This window comes from Acomys minous, assembly GCF_964271855.1.
Source record: "Acomys minous genome assembly, chromosome: 7".
Taxonomy (NCBI): domain Eukaryota; kingdom Metazoa; phylum Chordata; class Mammalia; order Rodentia; family Muridae; genus Acomys; species Acomys minous.
The window spans coordinates 112,270,922-112,290,521 of NC_140488.1; the positions used below are offsets into that span (position 1 = coordinate 112,270,922).

General features: G+C 39.7%; 1 protein-coding gene across 11 annotated transcripts in view; it reads left to right on the forward strand.

Moving 5' to 3' along the window:
* The window catches only part of USP9X (ubiquitin specific peptidase 9 X-linked), a 144,647-nt gene that overhangs the window by 37,690 nt on the left and 87,357 nt on the right, over nucleotides 1–19,600 (forward strand). For 8 of the 11 annotated variants that reach the window (XM_084790788.1, XM_084790787.1, XM_084790786.1 and 5 more), the window contains one exon: nucleotides 17,358–17,611. In XM_084790788.1, coding sequence (XP_084646914.1) covers nucleotides 17,516–17,611 — 96 coding nt within the window. In that variant the 5' untranslated portion in view covers nucleotides 17,358–17,515. Of the gene's footprint in view, nucleotides 1–16,405; nucleotides 16,528–17,357; nucleotides 17,612–19,600 lie in introns of those variants that run through there. The other 3 variants (XM_084790791.1, XM_084790790.1, XM_084790789.1) reach the window with 2 other exon arrangements.

The window sequence follows — 19,600 nt, forward strand, 5'->3', positions numbered from 1 at the left end:
CTCTAAAGTCCCTCCTAGGCTCTAATTGTTATCATTTTTATGTGTCTCATAGAAACTGATTTAGGTAGTTGTAAGTAGTAGACCTTGTTAATGTGTAAATCAATGGCATCCTATTTTCAGTGTCTTTAAAGTAGACTATTCTGGCTGGGTGTGGTGGTGCATGCCTTTAATCCAGCCCTTGGGAGGCAGAGGCAGGCAGATTTCTACGTTTGACGCCAGCCTGGTCTACAAAGCAAGTCCAGGACAGTCAAGACAACATAGAGAAAGAAACCTTATCTCGAAACCCTCCTGCCCCCAAAATTCTGAATTTGTTTTCTGTAGTGAAGGATATATCAAGGATGGTGTGTATAAAATTTTTGTTTTGAGAGACAGGGTCTTACTGTGTGTAGCCTTGGCTGGCCTGGAACTTGATATGTAGACTAAGCTGGCCTCAAACTGAGATCCACTTGCCTCTGCCTCCCATTGCTAGAATATCAGTGTTGGAAGTACTCATCTGCAAAGGATTCTTTGAGCTTGAGCATTCTTGGTGTACGGGCTTTAGGAATTAATTTTCTACTTTCCTACACTTCCCCCCATAGGGTCTCTCTGTGTAGCCTTGGCTATCCTGGACTCACTTTGTAGACCAGGCTGACCATGAACTCACAGTGATCCGCCTGCCTCTGCTGGGATTAAAGGTGTGAGCCACTCCCAGCACACTTCATGTTTTTTTTATTACTCATTTTGTTTAGTTGCTTTGATTATTCTTGTCTTCCCACAGACCTGCTTGTGCCTGTCAGCTCTTTGGAGCCTGAGGCAGGAACGTTGCATGAGTGGAGATGGACCATGCAGGGAGAGCCTGTGTCAAAAATTTGTGTGGTGTGTTTCTTTCAGGTTCTTTGAGGTTGGTAGGTTCTGTCTACACAAACTCATTTCTAATTCAGTCATTGATAGATCCTTAGCCCGCAAAGTGTCTGGTACATGCATATTTAGTAACCAACCATTTGGTGAACATAGTTCTCTGTATTCAGTTACACTTATTTAGGGGGAGGGAGTTCTTATGGAGGTCAGAGGACAACTTGGAGGAGTCCTTTCTCTCCTTTCATCATCTGGGTCCCTGGGATGAAACACAAGATTATCAGGCCTGTCCACCGAGCCCTCAACGTGATTTTTATTTATTTTTTATTCTTTTATTTTTCTGGTTTTTTGAGACAGGGTTTTTCTGTGTAACAGTCCTGGTTATCCTGGACTCGCTTTTGTAGACCAGGCTGGCCTCGAACTCCGTGATCTTCCTGCCTCTGCCTCTCAAGTGCTGGGATTAAAGGCATGGGACACCACAATGCCTAGAGTCTCTTCTTCATGAAGCTATTTCCATAGTTAGTTAACAAATACCAGTTTTCTAAACCAGTGCCTTTGCCATCATTCATCATTTAATATAATAAGGACAGGGCTTTTGTCCTTTACCTTTGGGTATTTATAGGACACCTACAACATTGATTCCTTGAGTGGCAAAATTGGGTCCTATTTGATTTGCAGTACCAGGGATTGAAACCAGGGCCGTGAGCATGCTTTAGGAAGAGACCTCTCTGTCACTAACCTGTGTGTATCCCCCCTGCCACTCCTCCCTCCTTTATTTTAATTTTGAGACAGGATCTCACAGAGTTGCTCAGGCTCATCTTAAACTAGCTGTATAGTCCAAGCAAGACTCAAACCTCCTGTCTTACTTTCCAGAGTACTGGGATAGGGTCGTAGGTGGGAAGTACTGGAAGCCTGTTTGAAATCAAAGGGCCTGACCTATAATTGAATAGAGGTCACAAAACCCTCAAGTGACATACTGTCATTGCTCAGTCACTGGAATAGGTATAAAACCATTTTAGTCAAATACATTTTCTCTCTTTTGGCTGATTGAAAAAGTGTGTTGAAGAGCTGATACTCTGAAAGAGTTTTGTTTTTTTTAAAGTTGCATGTTTATTAACAGGGTTAGCTAACCCTTGAACAAAACAAAAAGAAAAATTTAGCTGGCCATGGTGTTGAAAGCCTTTAAATCCCAGCACTTGGGAGGCAAAGGCAGAGACGAGTGGATCTTTTGAGTTCAAGTCCAACCACTAGTCTACATAGCTACATAGTAAGACTTTGTCTCAAAAAAAGCCAAACCAAAATTATTTGCAAATAAGTACCGCCTTCCCCAAGACAGGGTTTCTCTGTGTAGCCCTGGGTGTCCTGGACTTTGACCAGGCTGGCCTCAAACTCAGAGATCCTCCTGCCTCTGCCTGTCCCAGTGCTGGGATTACAGGCATGCACCAACATGCCAGGCCTTGCAATTAAGTTTTTAAAAATTAATGTATTTTATTGTATAAAAATTATTTATACAGTTTTCTACCCGCATGTGTGCCTGCATACCAGAAGGCACCAGATCTCATTGTAGATGGTTGTGAGCTACCATGTGGTTGCTGGGAATTGAACTCAGGACCTTTGTAAGAACAGACAGTGCTATTAATCTCTGAGCCATCTTTCAAGCCCATGAATTATTATTTTTAAATGTTTATTGTAAGCTGGGCGTGATGGCGCACGCCTGTGATCCCAGTACTTGGGAGGCAGAGGCAGGCGAATCACTGTGAGTTTGAGGCCAGCCTGGTCTACAAAGCGAGTCCAGTACGGGTAAGATAACATAGAGAAACCCTGTCTTGAAAAAAAAAGTGTTTGCTGTGTAATTTGATCATTATACTTCCTTATTATCCTTCTGGTCGTGTCCCCCCCCCCCTTATTATTTTTCCAAATAGTTGCCCTCCTTTCATGTTTTGTATTTTATAATTTAGCTTATCTTCTAGAGGTCAGTGTTTTGTTTGCTTTTCTATTGAAAATGCCTTAATTTTTTAAAATATCAAAGCATCATTCACTCAAGAGATTGTGGGATAAAGGCTGTGGTCATTTGACACCAGAAAACACAACAGTTCATGTTTAGGTCCATATTCTAACCTTAACAGAGTGCCTTATTTTTGAGCTATTTTAATAGTGCAAAAAGGACTTATTTGGTTCCTTTCCTTGATAACTACACAAATCAAAGGAAAGATTAGCCAAACTTTTTCTGTAAGAGGCCAGATAAGAAACAGCTTGGACTTTGTGGGCCAAGAGGCAAAATTGAGGACATTGAATTGTGTGTTGAAATAAAAATGTAACTAGACACATTAAATGTAACTCATGTCTAGTGAGGAAAATAACAAAATTTGGTTTGGGAGTATAATGTGGTATTTTACTTAATTTGAATTTAAGTCCATGTTCTGTCTCAAATTGATTGCTAGTATTTCTGTTTTAAATCCATTTGTAAACTTGTAGGCTGACCACAAAACAAAACAAAACAAAGCAAGAGGTTGAGTTTAGTTTGTCACCCTAGTTTTCCTGTCTTGATTTAAAGAGAAGTGGTTCCTAAACCTCAAAAGATTTTTCAGCTCACTCCCAGAGGTTTAGTTCAGTTAGTCTGCAGTGGAGGTCTTGAGTGTGCTTCTAAAAAGTTCCCAGGTAGGAAATTACCCTAGAGAATTACTCCATTAATTCTAGCATCTCCTACTTCATCAGTCTATCACAATCTAATTTTATCTTGAATATTTTGCTTTGTGCTTAATTTAAAATTCAATTATATGGTAAATGCCTGTTATATTATATGTTGGGTACTGTACCAGGTAATAGGAATACAAAGTTAGGTGGCGCACGCCTTTAATCCCAGCTCTGAGGGAGGCAGAGGTAGGCGGATCTCTGTGAGATCCAGGCCAGCCTGGTCTACAAAGTGAGTCCAGGACAGCCAAGGATACACAGAGAAACTCTCTCTCACAAAACCAAATCAAAGAAAAACAAAAACAAAACCCCAGAATTGTCCCATCCTGTATTAAAATGAATTTAAAATTGGTTTCTGTTTATATACTTTGTTAGAATCTTTGAGACAACACAATTTTGAAAGCAGGCCAGTGGTGTAAGCAAAATTGGAAAAGAGTGTATTATCAAATACAGTGAAACTTCATTTGGTATAAGTTTTCAGAGCATCAAAGCTCTTTTTCAAGACAGTTAAACTGTAATTTAATAACTGATGGAAAGCTTTCAGAGGTGTTATACTTAATAGTTTTTTCTGATTATGAAGTGAAATTAATAATGTCTTATTTTAGGTAGCTGGAAATACAGGCATCTGCTATCATTCTTGCCAGCGTCATTAGTTTTATCTCTTCACTTTTTAGATACTTCTTTTGTTCAAAACATAAACTGGGTATGGTGATGCACATCCTTAATTATCCCAGCACTCAGGAGGCAGAGGCAGGCTGATGAGTTTGAGGCTAGCCTGGTGTGCAAAGGGAGTTTAGGACAGCCAAGGCTAACACAGAGAGACCCTGTCTCGAAAAACCAAAACAAAAAAAAACTTAGGATAAAGTTGACTCTAATGTGAGTTTACAACTTTATTTATTAATTTTAAATGCCCTATTCACTTTTTAAATATTTATTTTCATATGCTCTATCTATCCAGTATCTTATTTATTAAGTATATAGTATTTTGCCTGCATGGCAGAAGAGGGCACCAGATCTCATAGATGGTTGTGAGCCACCATGTGGTTGGTGGGAATTGAACTCAGGACCTTTGGAAGAGCAGCCAGTACTCTTAATCTCTGAGCCATCTCTCCAACCCAGGCTTCCCACTTTTTTGTTGTTGCTTTTTGTTTTTGTTTTTTCGAGACAGGGTTTCTTTTGAGACAGTTTTATGTATTCCAGGCTAGGCTGAAACTCACTTGAGCCTCCAACCTTCTACTGAATGCTGGGATTACAGATGTGTATTGCCATGCAGGGTTTATGCAGTGCTGTGTATCAAACCCAGGGCTTTACTAATACCAAACAGGTACTCCACCAACTGAGCTATATATCCCCAGCCCATGGCTTCTATTTGACAGGTGAAGGTAATCAGGAATTTTATGATTTCCTGCATTCCGAGTGGGGAAACACTGATGTTTAGCTTTTGAAAGATTTTTAATTCTTTCAAAGAGGATAAGGAAGTACACTTGAGGAAGGTGTATTTTTATTTATTTTCATTGTTGACTTTTGAGACAGGCTCTGACCTCAAACTCCTGACACTCCTGCCCCAGATCTTCCCCAAGGGCTGGACCACCATACTGTCTGTCTGTTCTCAATTTTTACTTGGAACCAGTAACACATAATTTTGCTGGCCTTTAGCTCACTGTGATCTTTCTGCTTTAGCCTCAAAAATACTATGATTAAAGTCATGAGCCACCAGACCTGACTGGGAAAGTGATTTCACTTGTGCAGCTGAATGAAAACCAAAGAATCTGCCCATGAGTTTCTTTTCACTGAGAGTTTCCCCTTCCCACTATGCATTGAAGTTAATTAGCCATATACATGTAAGCCGGGGGTTGTTTTAATGTCCTTATTTCTTACTGCTCTCCCCAAATACTGCTTAAAATGCATCCTGTGCCAATCCCAGGAGAACACAGTCATTTTGACATAGTTTGCTTTTGCAAGGTTCTTCCAGCTAATCAAATGGTCAGTAGAGGGCATGATACTTCAGCCCTTCATAACCCCTCCCTGCCTCTCCTCCCCTTCCTCTGTGTATTAGATATTGTACCAGATAATAGGAATGTCTTCCTTCCCACCTACCACCCCCTCAATAATCCCAGAGGCTTAGATTATAGATTATAAATGGTGAGCAAGTATTTGATTTTGGGGAAATCGTTAAAAAAAAACCCAAACTTTAAAAAATTTTTTTTTTACTAATTTATTCTTGTTACATCTCAATGATTATCTCATCCCTTGTATCCTCCCATTCTTCCCTCCCTCCCATTTTCCCCTTATTCCCCTCCCCTATGACTGTTCCTGAGGGGGACTTCCTCCCCCTGTATATGCTCATAGGGTATCAAGTCTCTTCTTGGTAACCTGCTGTCCTTCCTCTGAGTGCCACCAGGTCTTCCCCTCCAAGGGACATGGTCAAAGGTGAGGCACCAGAGTACGTGTGAAAGTCAGACCCCACTCTCCACTCTACTGTGGAGAGTGTTCTGTCCATTGGCTAGATCTGGGTAGGGGTTCCTCTGTGTAGCTCTGGCTGTTCTGGACTCACTCTGTAGACCAGGCTGGCCTCAAACTCAGAGATCTGCCTTCCTCTGTCTGGCTCTTGAGTGCTGGGATTAAAGGCATGTGCACCACCACGCCTGGCTGAGAACCATTGCTTGAAATGGTACAATGGCAGAATGAAAAGAGGTTTTTTTTCTTCTTCGAGACAGGGTTTCTCTGTGTAGCTTTGGCTGTTCTGGACTTACTTTGTAGACCAGGCTGGCCTTGAACTCACATCGATCCACCTCCTGAGTGCACCACCACGCCCGGCTTAAAAGAGTGGTGTTTAGAGGAAAAACTAGTATGTAGAAGGAACACTGGGGAGAGTGAGTCAGGAGGAGTTATGGGACATGGGGCTTGGAAAGGTAAAGTTAAGGTTACAATATATGTATGTTATATTTATGCTAATATGTTCAGCATTTAAGTTTGAGTGTTAGAATAGTAAAAGTGAAGGGCCTTTAAGTGAAAGGTAATAGTTTTCTGGGTTTTTTTTTTAAGGTAATTCTGGGGGGCTGGGGAGATAGGGCAATCATTAAAGCATGAACACCTGAGTTAATTAAAAGCCCCCAAAACCTACATAAAGCCAGGCACAGCATGCACCTGCTAATTTCAGCAATGAGGAATTGGAGATAGATAGATCCTTAAGACTCACTGGCCAGCTCAGGTTTTCTTACTTGGACAGTTCCAGGGGGATGATGAATGACTCTGTTTCAAAAATAAGGTGGGTAGCATCTAACAAAGTACACCCAAGATTGTCCTCTGGCCTACACACACATTCACCGACATGCATGAACATAAAAATTCTGAGCATAAGCATGGTGGAGATAATTGAAATAGAGATGTAGCAGGGAATTGAGATAGTATTATCATAGGTCTGGTAAGTAATACAGATTTGAGAATGAAAGGCAAACACCTCTCTGTTTTCTTTAACTTCTCTAAGCTTCAATTCTCTCCCACTAGGACCTACTATTTGCCGAGAAATGTTGAAAGGTCATAGAACAGAATCTGGGTAATAGAATGACTACTATTAAAATGTGTGCCTTTACATTAAAGAGTGGATTATCTAAGTATGTTTATCACCTTTGTCCTCACATAAGGGGGCCAGGATCTGGCACCAGAAAGGGTTAACTATAGTCCCTACTTGTCTTATAGGTGTTATCTTTTTTTTTTTTTTTTTTTTGGTTTTTCGAGACAAGGTCTCTCTGTGTAGCCTTTGCTGTCCTAGACTCACTTTGTAGACCAGGCTGGCCTTGAACTCACAGCGATCCGCCTGCCTCTGCCTCCCAAGTGCTGGGATTAAAGGCGTGCGCCACCATCACCTGGCTATAGGTGTTATCTTGCTATTTAAAAATAATTGAATCTACACAGAGAGACCCTGTCTCAAAAAACCAAAAGAAAAAAAATTGAATCTGTTCAGTGTAGTGGCGCATACCTTTAATCCCAGCACTCGGGAGGCAGAGGCAGGTGGATTGCTGTGAGTTCAAGGCCAGCCTGGTCTACAAAGTAAGTCCAGAACAGCCAAGGCTACACAGAGAAACCCTGTTTTAAAAAACAAAAAGCGACTCTGTAAAAAATAAGTGAATAATATGTAATTTTATTGCTTTTTATTTGTAGTGTTTGTTTTTTTCTGACAGCCCTTTTTGTTTTCAGTGAGAATGGGGTTAGTTGGTGGAAAGGTATTGGAAGTAGTCAGGAATGTTGTACAGTTTTAGCTATCCTGATCTATTCTAAATCATCTCATGAACCATTTGGGTCTTTTGACTTAATCTGCAAAGCCAAGGTACTATACAGAGATTGTTTTTAAGTTCTTTAATTTTAACTACAGCCTAGAGATAAGGGAGAAGTGGAATTTGCAGTAATTTTCAAGTAAAAGGAAACAAGTTTAATTGACAGTGCTTAGAGAGCAGAGGGATAATACAACCTAGATATTTCCTTGTTTCTATACATAGATGGAATCTGGAGACATTTACAGAAGTTAGAATCTTTTATGGGCTAATTATAGTTGGCTAGTAACTTGTAGTGTGAATTTACAGATCATAGATTTGGTAGTATAGGGGTATAATTTTTTAAAAAACGAAACACTAGAAACCTTGGTTGAATAATAACTGCTGTTCTGTGGTGCCAAAGACTAAATCCTTTAGTTCATACATTCTAGGCAAGCCTCCTATTACTGAGTTATGTCCCTAACTCAAAACTTGGAGAAGTTTTTTTTTTTCCATCTGAAGTCTAGCTTAAGCTTCAGAAACACTAATGCAGCTCAAAATTGGTAGCCTGCTAGGATAAAATAACATCTAAGGGGAAACTATTTTTCTGAGTAGAAGATGACTCTGCACAGGTAAATGCAGTAGATGCAGTGATTTTTGTCAACATGATTTCAGAGAAAATAGTGATACCTCACTTTGGTTATTTTAGGAGAGCTAACCAAACAAGTGTACTGGCTTTATTCTCATTCATATTCTCTCTCTCTCTCTTTTTTCAAGACAGGGGGTCTCTGTGTAGCCTTGGCTGTCTTGGAACTTGCCCTGTAGACCAGGCTGGACTCAAACTCAGAGATACATCTGCCTCTGCCTCCCAAGTGCTGGGATTAGAGATGTGCACTGCCACTGCCTGGCTTATTTTTTAGCCTAAGAATTCTCAAAGCTCTGTGTTGGGGGTGTCTCACAACCAGGTGTCTCACAACTGTTCCAGAGGACCAAAGTCACCCTCTGGCCTCTGTAGTCACCACGAATGTGTGCATATAATTAAAAACAACTCATTGCCTATAGGTGTAAATGTTTTTGTGAAATAGAAAAAAAAAGACTTTCACAAAATAAGAATTAAGAATACTGGTGATTTATAATTTTTGCATCTCTGAAAGACAGCTGGATTTAATAATTTATGACAAGTAATACTTTACTAAGGAAAAATTGTGATCTCTGGGGGGGGGGGAGGATTTCATAGAAGCCAAGGAAACCCCAGATGATGCTTGGAAAATCAGAACTTACTAGACTACTGTAGTCAAGAAAGTTGGATCTTTTTTGTTTTTTGTTTGTTTTTCGAGACAGAGTCTCTCTGTATCATTGGCTGTCCTGGACTCACTTTGTAGACCAGGCTGGCCTTGAACTCAAAAATCCATCTGCCTCTGCCTCCCAACTGCTGGGATTAAAGGTGTGTACCACCACGCCTAGCCCAAATGCTAGATCTTTATAGAATGGCTTATCTAATATAAAATTTAACTTTTAACAGAAAATTTGCCAGTATAGTCACCAGTCAGGTTTTTTGTTTTTTATTTATGCAGTATTCTGCCTGCATGTATGCCTGCACACCAGAAGAGAGCACCAGATCTCATTATAGATGGCTGTGAGCCACCATGTGGTTGCTGGGAATTGAACTCAGGACCTTTGTAAGAACAGCCAGTGCTTTTTAACCTTTGAGCCATCTCTCCAGCCCCAGAAAGGTTGTTTTTGTTTTTTGGTGGGTTTTTTTTGTTTTGTTTTGATACAAGGTTTCTCTGTGTAACAGAACCCTGGCTGTCCTGGACTCTCTTTGTGGACCAGGCTGGCTTCAAACTCAAGAGATCTGCCTGCCTCTGCCTCCTGGAGTGCGGGGATTAAAGGCATGGGCCACCATGCCTGGCATCGATGCAGAATGTTGTTGTTGTTGTTGTTGTTGTTATTATTATTATTATTATTATTATTATTATTATTATTATTATTATTATTATTAGTTTTTCGAGACAGGATTTTTCTGTGTAGCTCTGGCTGTCCTAGACTTGCTTTGTTTTGGTTTTGGTTTTTTGAGACAGGGTTTCTCGGTGTAGCCCTGGCTGTCCTGTACTTGCTTTGCAGACCAGGCTGGTCTGCCTGCCTTTGCCTCCCGAGTGCTGGGTTTAAAGGCGTGGGCCATCATGCCCAGCTTGATGTGGAATATTTTAAATAGTGGTCTTCTTATTACTCCAAAACAGATTTTGACTTGCTTTTCTATTAGAGTTATGTGCATATCAATATTTAATTTATTAATTCTTCTGTTGGTGGACGCTCAGATTTCAGTAATTTTTTTTTTAACCAATACAAATGTTGACAACAGAGCCTGGTTTGGTGACATAACACCTTTAGTCCCAGCACTCAAGGGGGGCAAAGGCAGGTGGATCTTTGAGTTCAAGGCCAGCCTGGTCTACATAGAAAGCAGTCTAGGGCACCCAGGGTTGTTAAACAGAGAAACTCTGTCTTGAAAAACTCAAAGAAAAGAGTCTCAGAATTGTATGCCCACTGTCTTTTTATTTGTTTTGAGAAAGATGATGAAGGTAGATTATGGTGAATATCTAGCTTTATGTTATATTTCAGGAGGCAGAACTGTGACTAATAAACCAGTGACAAGGGGAAATAGCATTTTAACTGTAGAGGAAAAAACAACTTTTTGTTGGCAGCAAGGAGCATTGCAATGTTAGACTGTCCAGGGGGCAGAATAGATGTAGCAAATCCTTCATTTTGAGGGGTTATTTCTAAATGTCAAATGTTCTTTCAGCCACCCCTCCCTACAAGATTCCCTACAAAGTCCTGGCTCTCTATGTATTTATTTGGTATCTTTCTCCCCCCACCCCTCTCTCTGTCTCCTGTTCTTTTTCTTCTTTTGATTTTTTGAGACAGGGTTTCTCTGTGTAGCCCTAGCTGTCCTGGACTCACTCTGTAGACCAGGCTGGCCTCGAACTCACAGAGGTCTCCCTGCTTTTGCCTCCCGAGTGCTGGATTTAAAGGCGTGCTCCACAACTGCCTGGCTAAGTAACATTTATTTACTTTAACTCCAGACAAGGTTTCTCTGTGAAGCCCTGACTGTCTTGCTTTATAGACCTTGCTGGCCTCGAACTCAGCAATCTACCTCTGCTTCCTAAGTGCTGTAATTAAAGGGGCGTGTCACTATTCCTGGATCCCCTAAGTAACATTTATAATAGGAAGTAATTAAAACACTCTCTTTAAAAAAATTTGTTTATTTATTTATGCATTTATACAGTTTGGCCTGCATGTGAACAGAAGGCACCAGATCTCATTATAGATGGTGGTGATCCACCATGTGGTTGTTGGGAATCGAACTCAGGGCCTTTGGAAGAACAGTTAGTGTTCTTAACCTCTGAGCCATCTCTCTAGCCCTAAAATACTCTCTTAATATAGAAGCAAAATCAACAAATTTGAGCTACCTTGGCATTAGTGGCAATCTAGCAGGAGTAATCAAATGAACTGGAACCACAATTGCATGCTTATTACTAAGTCATTTCTCTATTAAATGGGAAAGGTACATTTCTATGTAGAAGGGTGGTTCATTTATATTTGCTTTCATTCAACAGATAATTAGTAAGATGTGTAGCACTGCATAACTTTGATGTTATCTTGATACTGGTTTCTTTAATTTCCTTGCTGTTAAATTGTTTTGTTTTTGAGCTAGAACAAACTCTGATAGGAGTATTTATTATGACACTGAATTATATTGCAGAGGGTAACTTTTTTTAAACTGAAATTCAGTTTTCACAAAGGACAGTATAACTATCGACTATAATAGATTTTTTGATTAATGCAACATATTAATGACTGTCTTATGTGTAACTGTTGAAATTGCGTATTTCACAAATCAACCATAGCAATTGTGACAATGTATATTAAAAGCAGAAAATCTTGATAGTGTACATAGTTTGTAGATTTTTCCACTGGGCCAGTCTAGAGATCATATTCTTATTTTGGTTTTCCAAGACAAGGCTTCTCTTTGTACTTTGGCTGTCCTGGACACACTTGTAGACCAGGCTAGCCTCAAACTCATGTTTGTAGAGATCATATTCTTTTTAGGTTTTTTTCGAGACAAGGTTTCTCTGTGTAGCCTTGGCTGTCCTAGACTTGCTTTGTAGACCAGGTTGGCCTCAAACTCACAACGATCCACCTGCCTCTGCATCCTGAGTGCTGAGATTAAAGGTGTGCACCACCAAGCCCAATGTCATTTTCTATTTTCATTTAGAGGCTTGCCCTCTTCATTGTCTTTAGGCTATCCTTTGAACTCTTAATTACTTATTACATCTTGTGTGTCTGCGGACCTGCATTGTGAGTGTAGTGAGTTTAGTGAGTGTAGTGCATGTGTGCGTCTTACTGTGTTCAATGTGGAGGTCAGAGGACAACTTGTTGGGAGTCTGTTCACTTTCTCTCTTTTTTAAAGATTTATTTATGCTAGGCGTGGTGGCGCACGCCTTTAATCCCAGCACTAAGGAGGCAGAGACAGGCGGATTGCTGTGAGTTCGAGACCAGCCTGGTCTACAGAGTTGAGTCTAGGACAGCTAGGGCTACACAGAGAAACCCTGTCTCAGAAAAAAAGGAAAAAGAAAGATTTATTTATTCATTTTACATTATATGAGCGATCTATCTATGCCAGGAGCGGGGCATCAGATCTTAATATAGATGGCTATGAGCCACCATGTGGTTGCTGGGAATTGAACTCATGACCTCCAGAAGGATAGGCAGTGCTTTTAACCACTGAGCCGTCTCTCCAGCCCTGTAGTCTTTTGTCTTTGCCATGTGAAATCCAGGCAGGGGTTGAACTCAGGTTGTCAAACTTGGTAGCAAGAGCTTTTAACCCACTCAGGCATTTTTGCTGGCCCTCACTTTCCTTTAATTTTTATTTCTGGTCCTAGAGATTGAGCTAATTTCACATTTGTCTCCTTATTGATAGCTCACTTTTTTAGGATATAAACACATTTTTATTTACTAGTAGCACACTTTCCTTTGATTCTTTTTTTTTTTCCTTTAATTCTTCGAGGATACTTACAATAGCTGTTTTGAAGCCTTGCTAAATTGGGCATCTGGATTCTTTGAAAGCTAGTTTCTTTTTTTCCTGTTGGTGGCCTACACATTTCCATTTGCTTTATGTATTGTAATTTCTGATGTAAAACTGGGCCATTCATACGATGAAGTAAATTGAGTAATGATTACTTCACTGCCACCAAGGCTTTGTTTTTTTTGTTTTTTTTTTTTGCTTATTTGTGTAATAACTAGTTGAACAATTTTGCTAAACCTTTTTTTTTTTATCATTTTCTGAGTCTCTGTGGTCTCTGTTGAGTGTTCGAACAAACACTGTATGTGTCTTTCCCTTTTTACCCAAATAGTAGCTTTTACTAATTAAGTACTAATTGCTCTGTTGTTTTATATGATGCTTTGAGTTATAAGATTCCCTACAGCTTGATCTCTTATCCAATTAAACTCTCCTTTTCAGGGATAAGCCTTTGTGTGGTTCTTGAGGTTTTGTTCTGACCCAGGATGGGTATAGTAGATCCCTTTCCCTGGTTCTCTTTGGTAAACTGCTAGCTTGGTGGTTTAATTTATTGGTTTTTATGGACCTACCAGCATCTTGATTGAAATAAAGCCAGTTTACTATAAAAGAACTTGAGAATTTTGTTCTTATTTTCTTTCCCCTGGTGAAACCTTTACCTCTTCAGAACTGAAGCAGCAGACTAGTTAAAGCCCTGAGCAGAGTGGAGGCAGCATCCACCCTGTGACTCTCAGCCTATCTCCTGCCTTGGAATCTTGCACCTATGGATGAGATGTAGTGAGGGCCATTAGGACTGTAGTATTCTTTGCTTCCTGCCCTTGAAGTAGAACTTCTGCCCCCAAGTGGGGCCTAGATGGAAGAAAAAAGTCCCAAACCTCTGAGAGTCTTGCCTGTAGTAGCGTCTCTTCACTGGATGTGATGAGAAATCCAGTTGCTTGCTTCTCCTAGGGTGATAGTATTAACTTGAAGGGGAGAACCCATGTTCTTTATCTAGTGTGCTCCTCTGGAATGAAACCATGGTGATTATTTTTGTTTGTTTGTTTTATTTTTTCAAGACAGGCACCTCTGACCCCAAATGCTGGGATTAAAGTGTGCCCACCATGCCCGGCTAACCATGGTGATTTAAATGCAAGGTTCTGTTCTGTTCTTACTCAGATAGTGAACATTTTTCTTGGATCAAATTTCCTTCCTTGTTTGTTATATGTCCTTATGACAGTTTTTAGAGACTTTTTTTAACCAGTTGTTAGTGGTTTTACTGAGAAAACTGCCCTTGGAGGTTCTGATACCACCAACTGTTTGTTTGGTTTTTCAAGACAGGGTTTCTCTGTAAAACCCTGATTGTCCTGGAACTCATTTGGTAGACCAGGCCGGCCTCAAACTTACAGAGATCTACCTGCCTCTATGCCTCCCCAAATGCTGAGATTATAGGTGTACACCCTGTTTGATGCCACTGTTGTTTTTTTGTTTTTGTTCTTGTTTTTGTCTTTGTTTTTTGAGACAGGGTTTCTCTGTGTAGCCTTGGCTGTCCTGGACTCACTTTGTAGACTAGGCTGGCCTCAAACTCACAGAGATCCACCTGCCTCTGCCTCCCGAGTGCTGGGATTAAAGGCGTGTGCCACCATTCTTGGCTGATGCCATCATTCTTAAAATCATTTTTAACTTAAAATTCTTCAGGCTAACGTGAACCACTGTAAATTTGTGTATGTGGATACTGGAGGTCAATATTGGTTTATCTATCTTTATTTTTTTCAAGACAGGGTTTCTCTGTGTTAGCTTTGGCTGTCTTGGACTTGCTTTGTAGACCAGGCTGGCCTCGAACTCACAGTGATCCACCCGCCTCTGCTTCCTGAGTGCTGAGATTAAAGGAGTGCACCACCACTGCCTGGCGGTTTGCCATTCTTAATTACTCTGATTTTTTAATTTATAATTTAAAAGTTTATGTGTGGGTATTTTACCTGCATGTTTGTCTATGTACCACATGCATGCCTGGTACTTGAGAAGGCCAGAGAGGGCCATCTAGGAGTTGTAGAAAATTATGAACTGCTGTGTGAGTTCTAGGAATCCAACCTAAGTCTTCATAGGAGCAGCCACTACTGCTTTTAACTGCTGTGATGTCTCCATCCCCTTTAGATTTATTGCACATGTGGGTGCATGCATAAGGAAATAAGAGGACAACCTGCAGAAATTGGATCTTTCCTTCCAACATCCCAGGGATCAAACTTAGGTCAGCAGGCTTGGTGTCAAGCACCCACACTCACTGAATACAGAGCTCTTGGATTCAGCTAGAGTAGCTAGCTAGTCAACAAACTCCAGGGATCCTCCTGTCTCTATCCTCTGAGTGCTGAGATCACAAGCATGTGTCTGTTGCTTTGCCTGGTTCTTTTATAGGTGTGCTGAGGATTAAACTCAGATCCTCATTCTTGTGTGGCAAGTATTTTACACACTGAGCTATCTCTCCAGTTTATAATTAAAAAATAATAAGCCATACTTTTAATGGATGTAACTAGTTATGTTTTAGAGGAATATGTAACATGAGGAAATACATTAAAAAGTCCAATTTTGAGCTGGGCGTGGTGGCGCACACCTGTAATCCCAGCACTCGTGAGGCAGAGGCAGGCGGATCGCTGTGAGTTCGAGGCCAGCCTGGTCTACAGAGTGAGTCCAGGACAGCCAAGGCTACACAGTGAAACCCTGTCTCGAAAAACAAACAAAAAGTCCAATTTTATGAAACATCTCTAAGTCAAAATTTTTGGGAGATTTCTGTAGTATTGCCCCTTACTGATTAACATGTTTAATTTGTCTGGGATGATTTTCTCATCACTTTTGCTAAATAGTTTCGGTTTGTCTGTTGCTGAGAATATGTATAGCTGGAAGGAGGCGTGTGAGTGGTGGTGGTGGGAGAGATGTGTATGGCTAGAGAGATGGCTCGGCAGTTTACTGTTCTTGACAGGGTTCAGGGTTCAGTTCCCAGGACCCACGTGGCAGACCGCAACTGCCTCATAATTCCAGTTCCAGGAGATTCGAGCCCCCTGGCTTTGGTTTCCAGAACTTGTGGTGTGGTGGCTAACTCTAGTTCTAAAGGATCTGTGTCCCTCTTCTGGCTTCTGATTTTACTGCTTGCATATGATGATGAATATACATGGGAGACAAAACAGTCATGCATTGAATATTGGAAAAAGTAGTTTCCTATCAGACATATAAGCAATCACCATTTCCCGAATCTTTTCTTAACTGAAACAATCCCTTTAATGTTTACTGCAGCCCATAACTTGTAATTTCTCTAGATAAATCTGTCCTAATTCTCCTGATGTTTGTGAATGTTGTCTAGAGTAAAATATATTTTACTTTTTAAATTTGTTTATTTTAATTGAAATTATGTATGTATTTTAAGAAATCTGCTTTAATTGTATTCCTCTATTATTTCTTTTTTTGTTTTTGGTTTTTTTGTTTTGTTTTTGATTTTCAAGTCAGTTTCTCTGTGTAGCCTTGGCTGTGATGTTCTAGACTCTCTTTGTAGATCAGGCTGGGATTAAAGGAGTGTACCCCCCTTTTGGTTTTTGTTTTTTCAAGTGCACATATATAAGCATGATTCCACCTCATCAGGAACCTGGACATCAGCATTTACTGAAAGTACCTCTTGAAAAAGACCAGAGGAGGTTTTATTCTGAAGACTAACAGGTCTATTGAATATGATATTAAAGTTTTGGTTGTATTCTGTGTGCTTTTGTTAGGTTGCAAAGAATGCTTATTATTAAGTGCTTGAGACCTGCTGCCTTGATAGGGTTGCAGGAGTGCTTATTGAATGGGGAATGCTAAGGTTATATGATGCATTCAGTTGTATTGGATTAGTAGGTTACACAGTTTACTCTTTACAAAGAACCTGCTACCCCCCAAAAAGGGATGAGATTTGAGGTCTTTTGGTTTGGGAACGAGGATGGGACATAAACAAAAGAGCATGGATTTCTCAAAAGTATGGAATATGAAATCCAAGGTCTAGGCATTGAGGTTGGGGTGTGTGTGTGTGAGGGGGGGAGGGGGATGGATGTTGGGGGAGGGGAGAAAGTTTGTGTGTGTGTGTGTGTGTGTGTGTGTATGAATGAACTTGTTGCTGTCTTTGTTAGATGAGTCACTTTAAAATTTAAAGTCAGTTTGTGCTTTATGTCCTAAGTTCTATGCTTTTGCAATATACTAAAGGCATTATTAGCCACGTAAGGGCAGTTTGTCCCATTCCATGATTTAACCACGTGGCAGCTAACTTCTTGATATACTGCCTTTAAAGTCAGTTCCAGGAGAAAATTGAACTATTACTTGATATACCTAAACTTGTATGGGTTTTGAGGTGTAATGGCTACAGTACCGTTATTAAGTTGAATGTAGTAATGAGGCTTTAGCTTTTCACTTTTTACTTGTTATTTGTATACTCAACACTCTCTTGACCTGATTCACTGGTGATATTCATTCTTGTTAGAGCTAAAATAAAATGTTCTCTTTTTCCTTCTACTTGGTAGGTTATGCAATGGTCTCTGCAAGATGTTTTATTCTTGAATTGGAGCTTTTTAAAACTGACAAATGCTGGTACTTCATCTTCTATAAGTGGACTATAATTTCTTTTCTTAAGACAACTACATAAGCAGACAAAATTGCAAAGATCTGCCCTGTGTCGAGTATGACAGCCACGACTCGTGGCTCTCCAGTTGGAGGGAATGACAACCAGGGCCAAGCTCCTGATGGACAGTCTCAGCCCCCCCTCCAGCAGAATCAGGTAAGAAATTAAAGATCCTAGGTTAGAGCCACATTGGTATGTCTCATATACTCTTGAGTGCTGAATAAGGAAACATGATAGAAAGGATTGTGAAGTAACCATAAAATGAATGTTTTAAGGAAAACAAATAAAGTGAATGATTTAAGCCTTGTGTGGTTTCTGGGAGAAACCATTGTATGATTCAATGTAGCTTATGGGACCAAGTGAATCATAACTCCATCTTGTATTCCATATACATAAAATCACAAATTGTCACTATAAGATATTTAAAGAGTATCCACTAAAGTCTTACTACTGGTGTTCAAATTTCACCTTCACACCATACTAGCTTTGTGAGTAGGTAAATTGTATCATCTCTAATCCTGTTTCTTCATTTGCATAAGGATAACAGTAATGGAACTTCATAGCATCTTTTGAGTAAAATGTTTGTAAAGATCTTAGCATAGATACTGGTGTCAGTATTTTGCTTGCCCTAAAGCTTTTAAGGTAGTATTATTTTACTGTTTTCTCAGTTTATGTAAGATTTTCCTGATTCCTGTCCCCCCATTGGAAGATTTTAATAGCTAGATTCTACTAGTAAAAAACCCTTGATTTTTGTAAGCAAGTTGTATATAGATCAATCTTTTGTTTTTGTTTGTTGAGACAAGATCTCTCTACATAGTCCATATTTCAACCTTTCCTAATATACAATTTTATACTTTGAGGAATTAAATCGGATAGCACAAAGATTAAGATTTAGGATAATGCAGTGCCTGTAGTACTATTATAGGTAAATTATTTGAAGTTGTATATACCTGAATAACACACATGCTGCTTCCAGAGGTCCACTTTTTTGTAGAGTTTGTCTGAATGGGTAAGTTTTATAGCAAGAGCATAGTTGTAGATTACTATTATTTGTGATTTAGAGCTAGGTTCTTACTATTCAGCTGTCACAGGCCATCTATTCTATCATTAGCCTGATAAAATAAAGCCTTTGCCCCCTCTCTTTCTCCCCTTACTCTGCCACTTGAGAGAAATGAACAAGCCAGGTACTCTCACTCAGATGTGCAAACTTGGTTAGTTCATTCCTTTTCCGGTATTCATTTTTAAGACAAAATGCTAATATGGTCATAGAACTTGGGGCCATAAATTCGAAGGCCAGTATTCAAGTTTCTTTAAGCATTGTCAAGGGACTGTTGGATGCTACTGATTACTATTTAAAATAAGCATCTAGCAGTTTATCTTTCTCTCTTTTCTGCTTTATTACATACAGCATTTTGCATAGTTTCTAGCCTCTTACTGCAATGTCCATGACTTTGCGGGGCTTTCAGTGAAAATAAATTCTTGTTATTAACATTGCACTCATTTTGAGACGGGATTTCTGTGTAGCTTTGGCTGGCCTGAAACCCTCTATGTAATAAACCAGGCTGGCCTCAATCTCAGAGATCTCATGTTTCTGCCCCCCAAATGCTGAGATTAAAAGCACACCTTACTTTTAGTTTAAAATATACTTGATTTTTAGAGGTCTTAGGTTTGGGATATTAATATTTATGTCTGTTATATATGGGCATTGTAGTCATGTGTTGTAGAAGATGGCTCATTTTTTTCAACAAAAGAACAAACAAGTTAACTTTTGTCTGTAGAATCATTCTATTTACCTTATAATTTCTTATTGTCTTTTATTGTTTGTCTATATTATTTAATATTAGGGTTTTAATTATTTCACAAAAAGGATATTGTTGAACCACAAAGGACCGACCAAAGTTTTAGTCAGTACCCGAGATAGGGCTTAGTTTTTTTGTTTCTTTTTTTTTTCCTTTTCATTATTTTTAATTATGTGTATGCATGTGCATCTATGTGTGAGTATATGCACATAAGTGCAGGTACCTACAGAGGTATGAATTTCCCTGGAACTGGCATGAAATGTGGTTGTGGACTGCCTGGTATAATTGTTGGGAATTGAACTCTGGTCCTGTGCAAGAGCAATGCGGTGTTAACTGCTGACCTCCA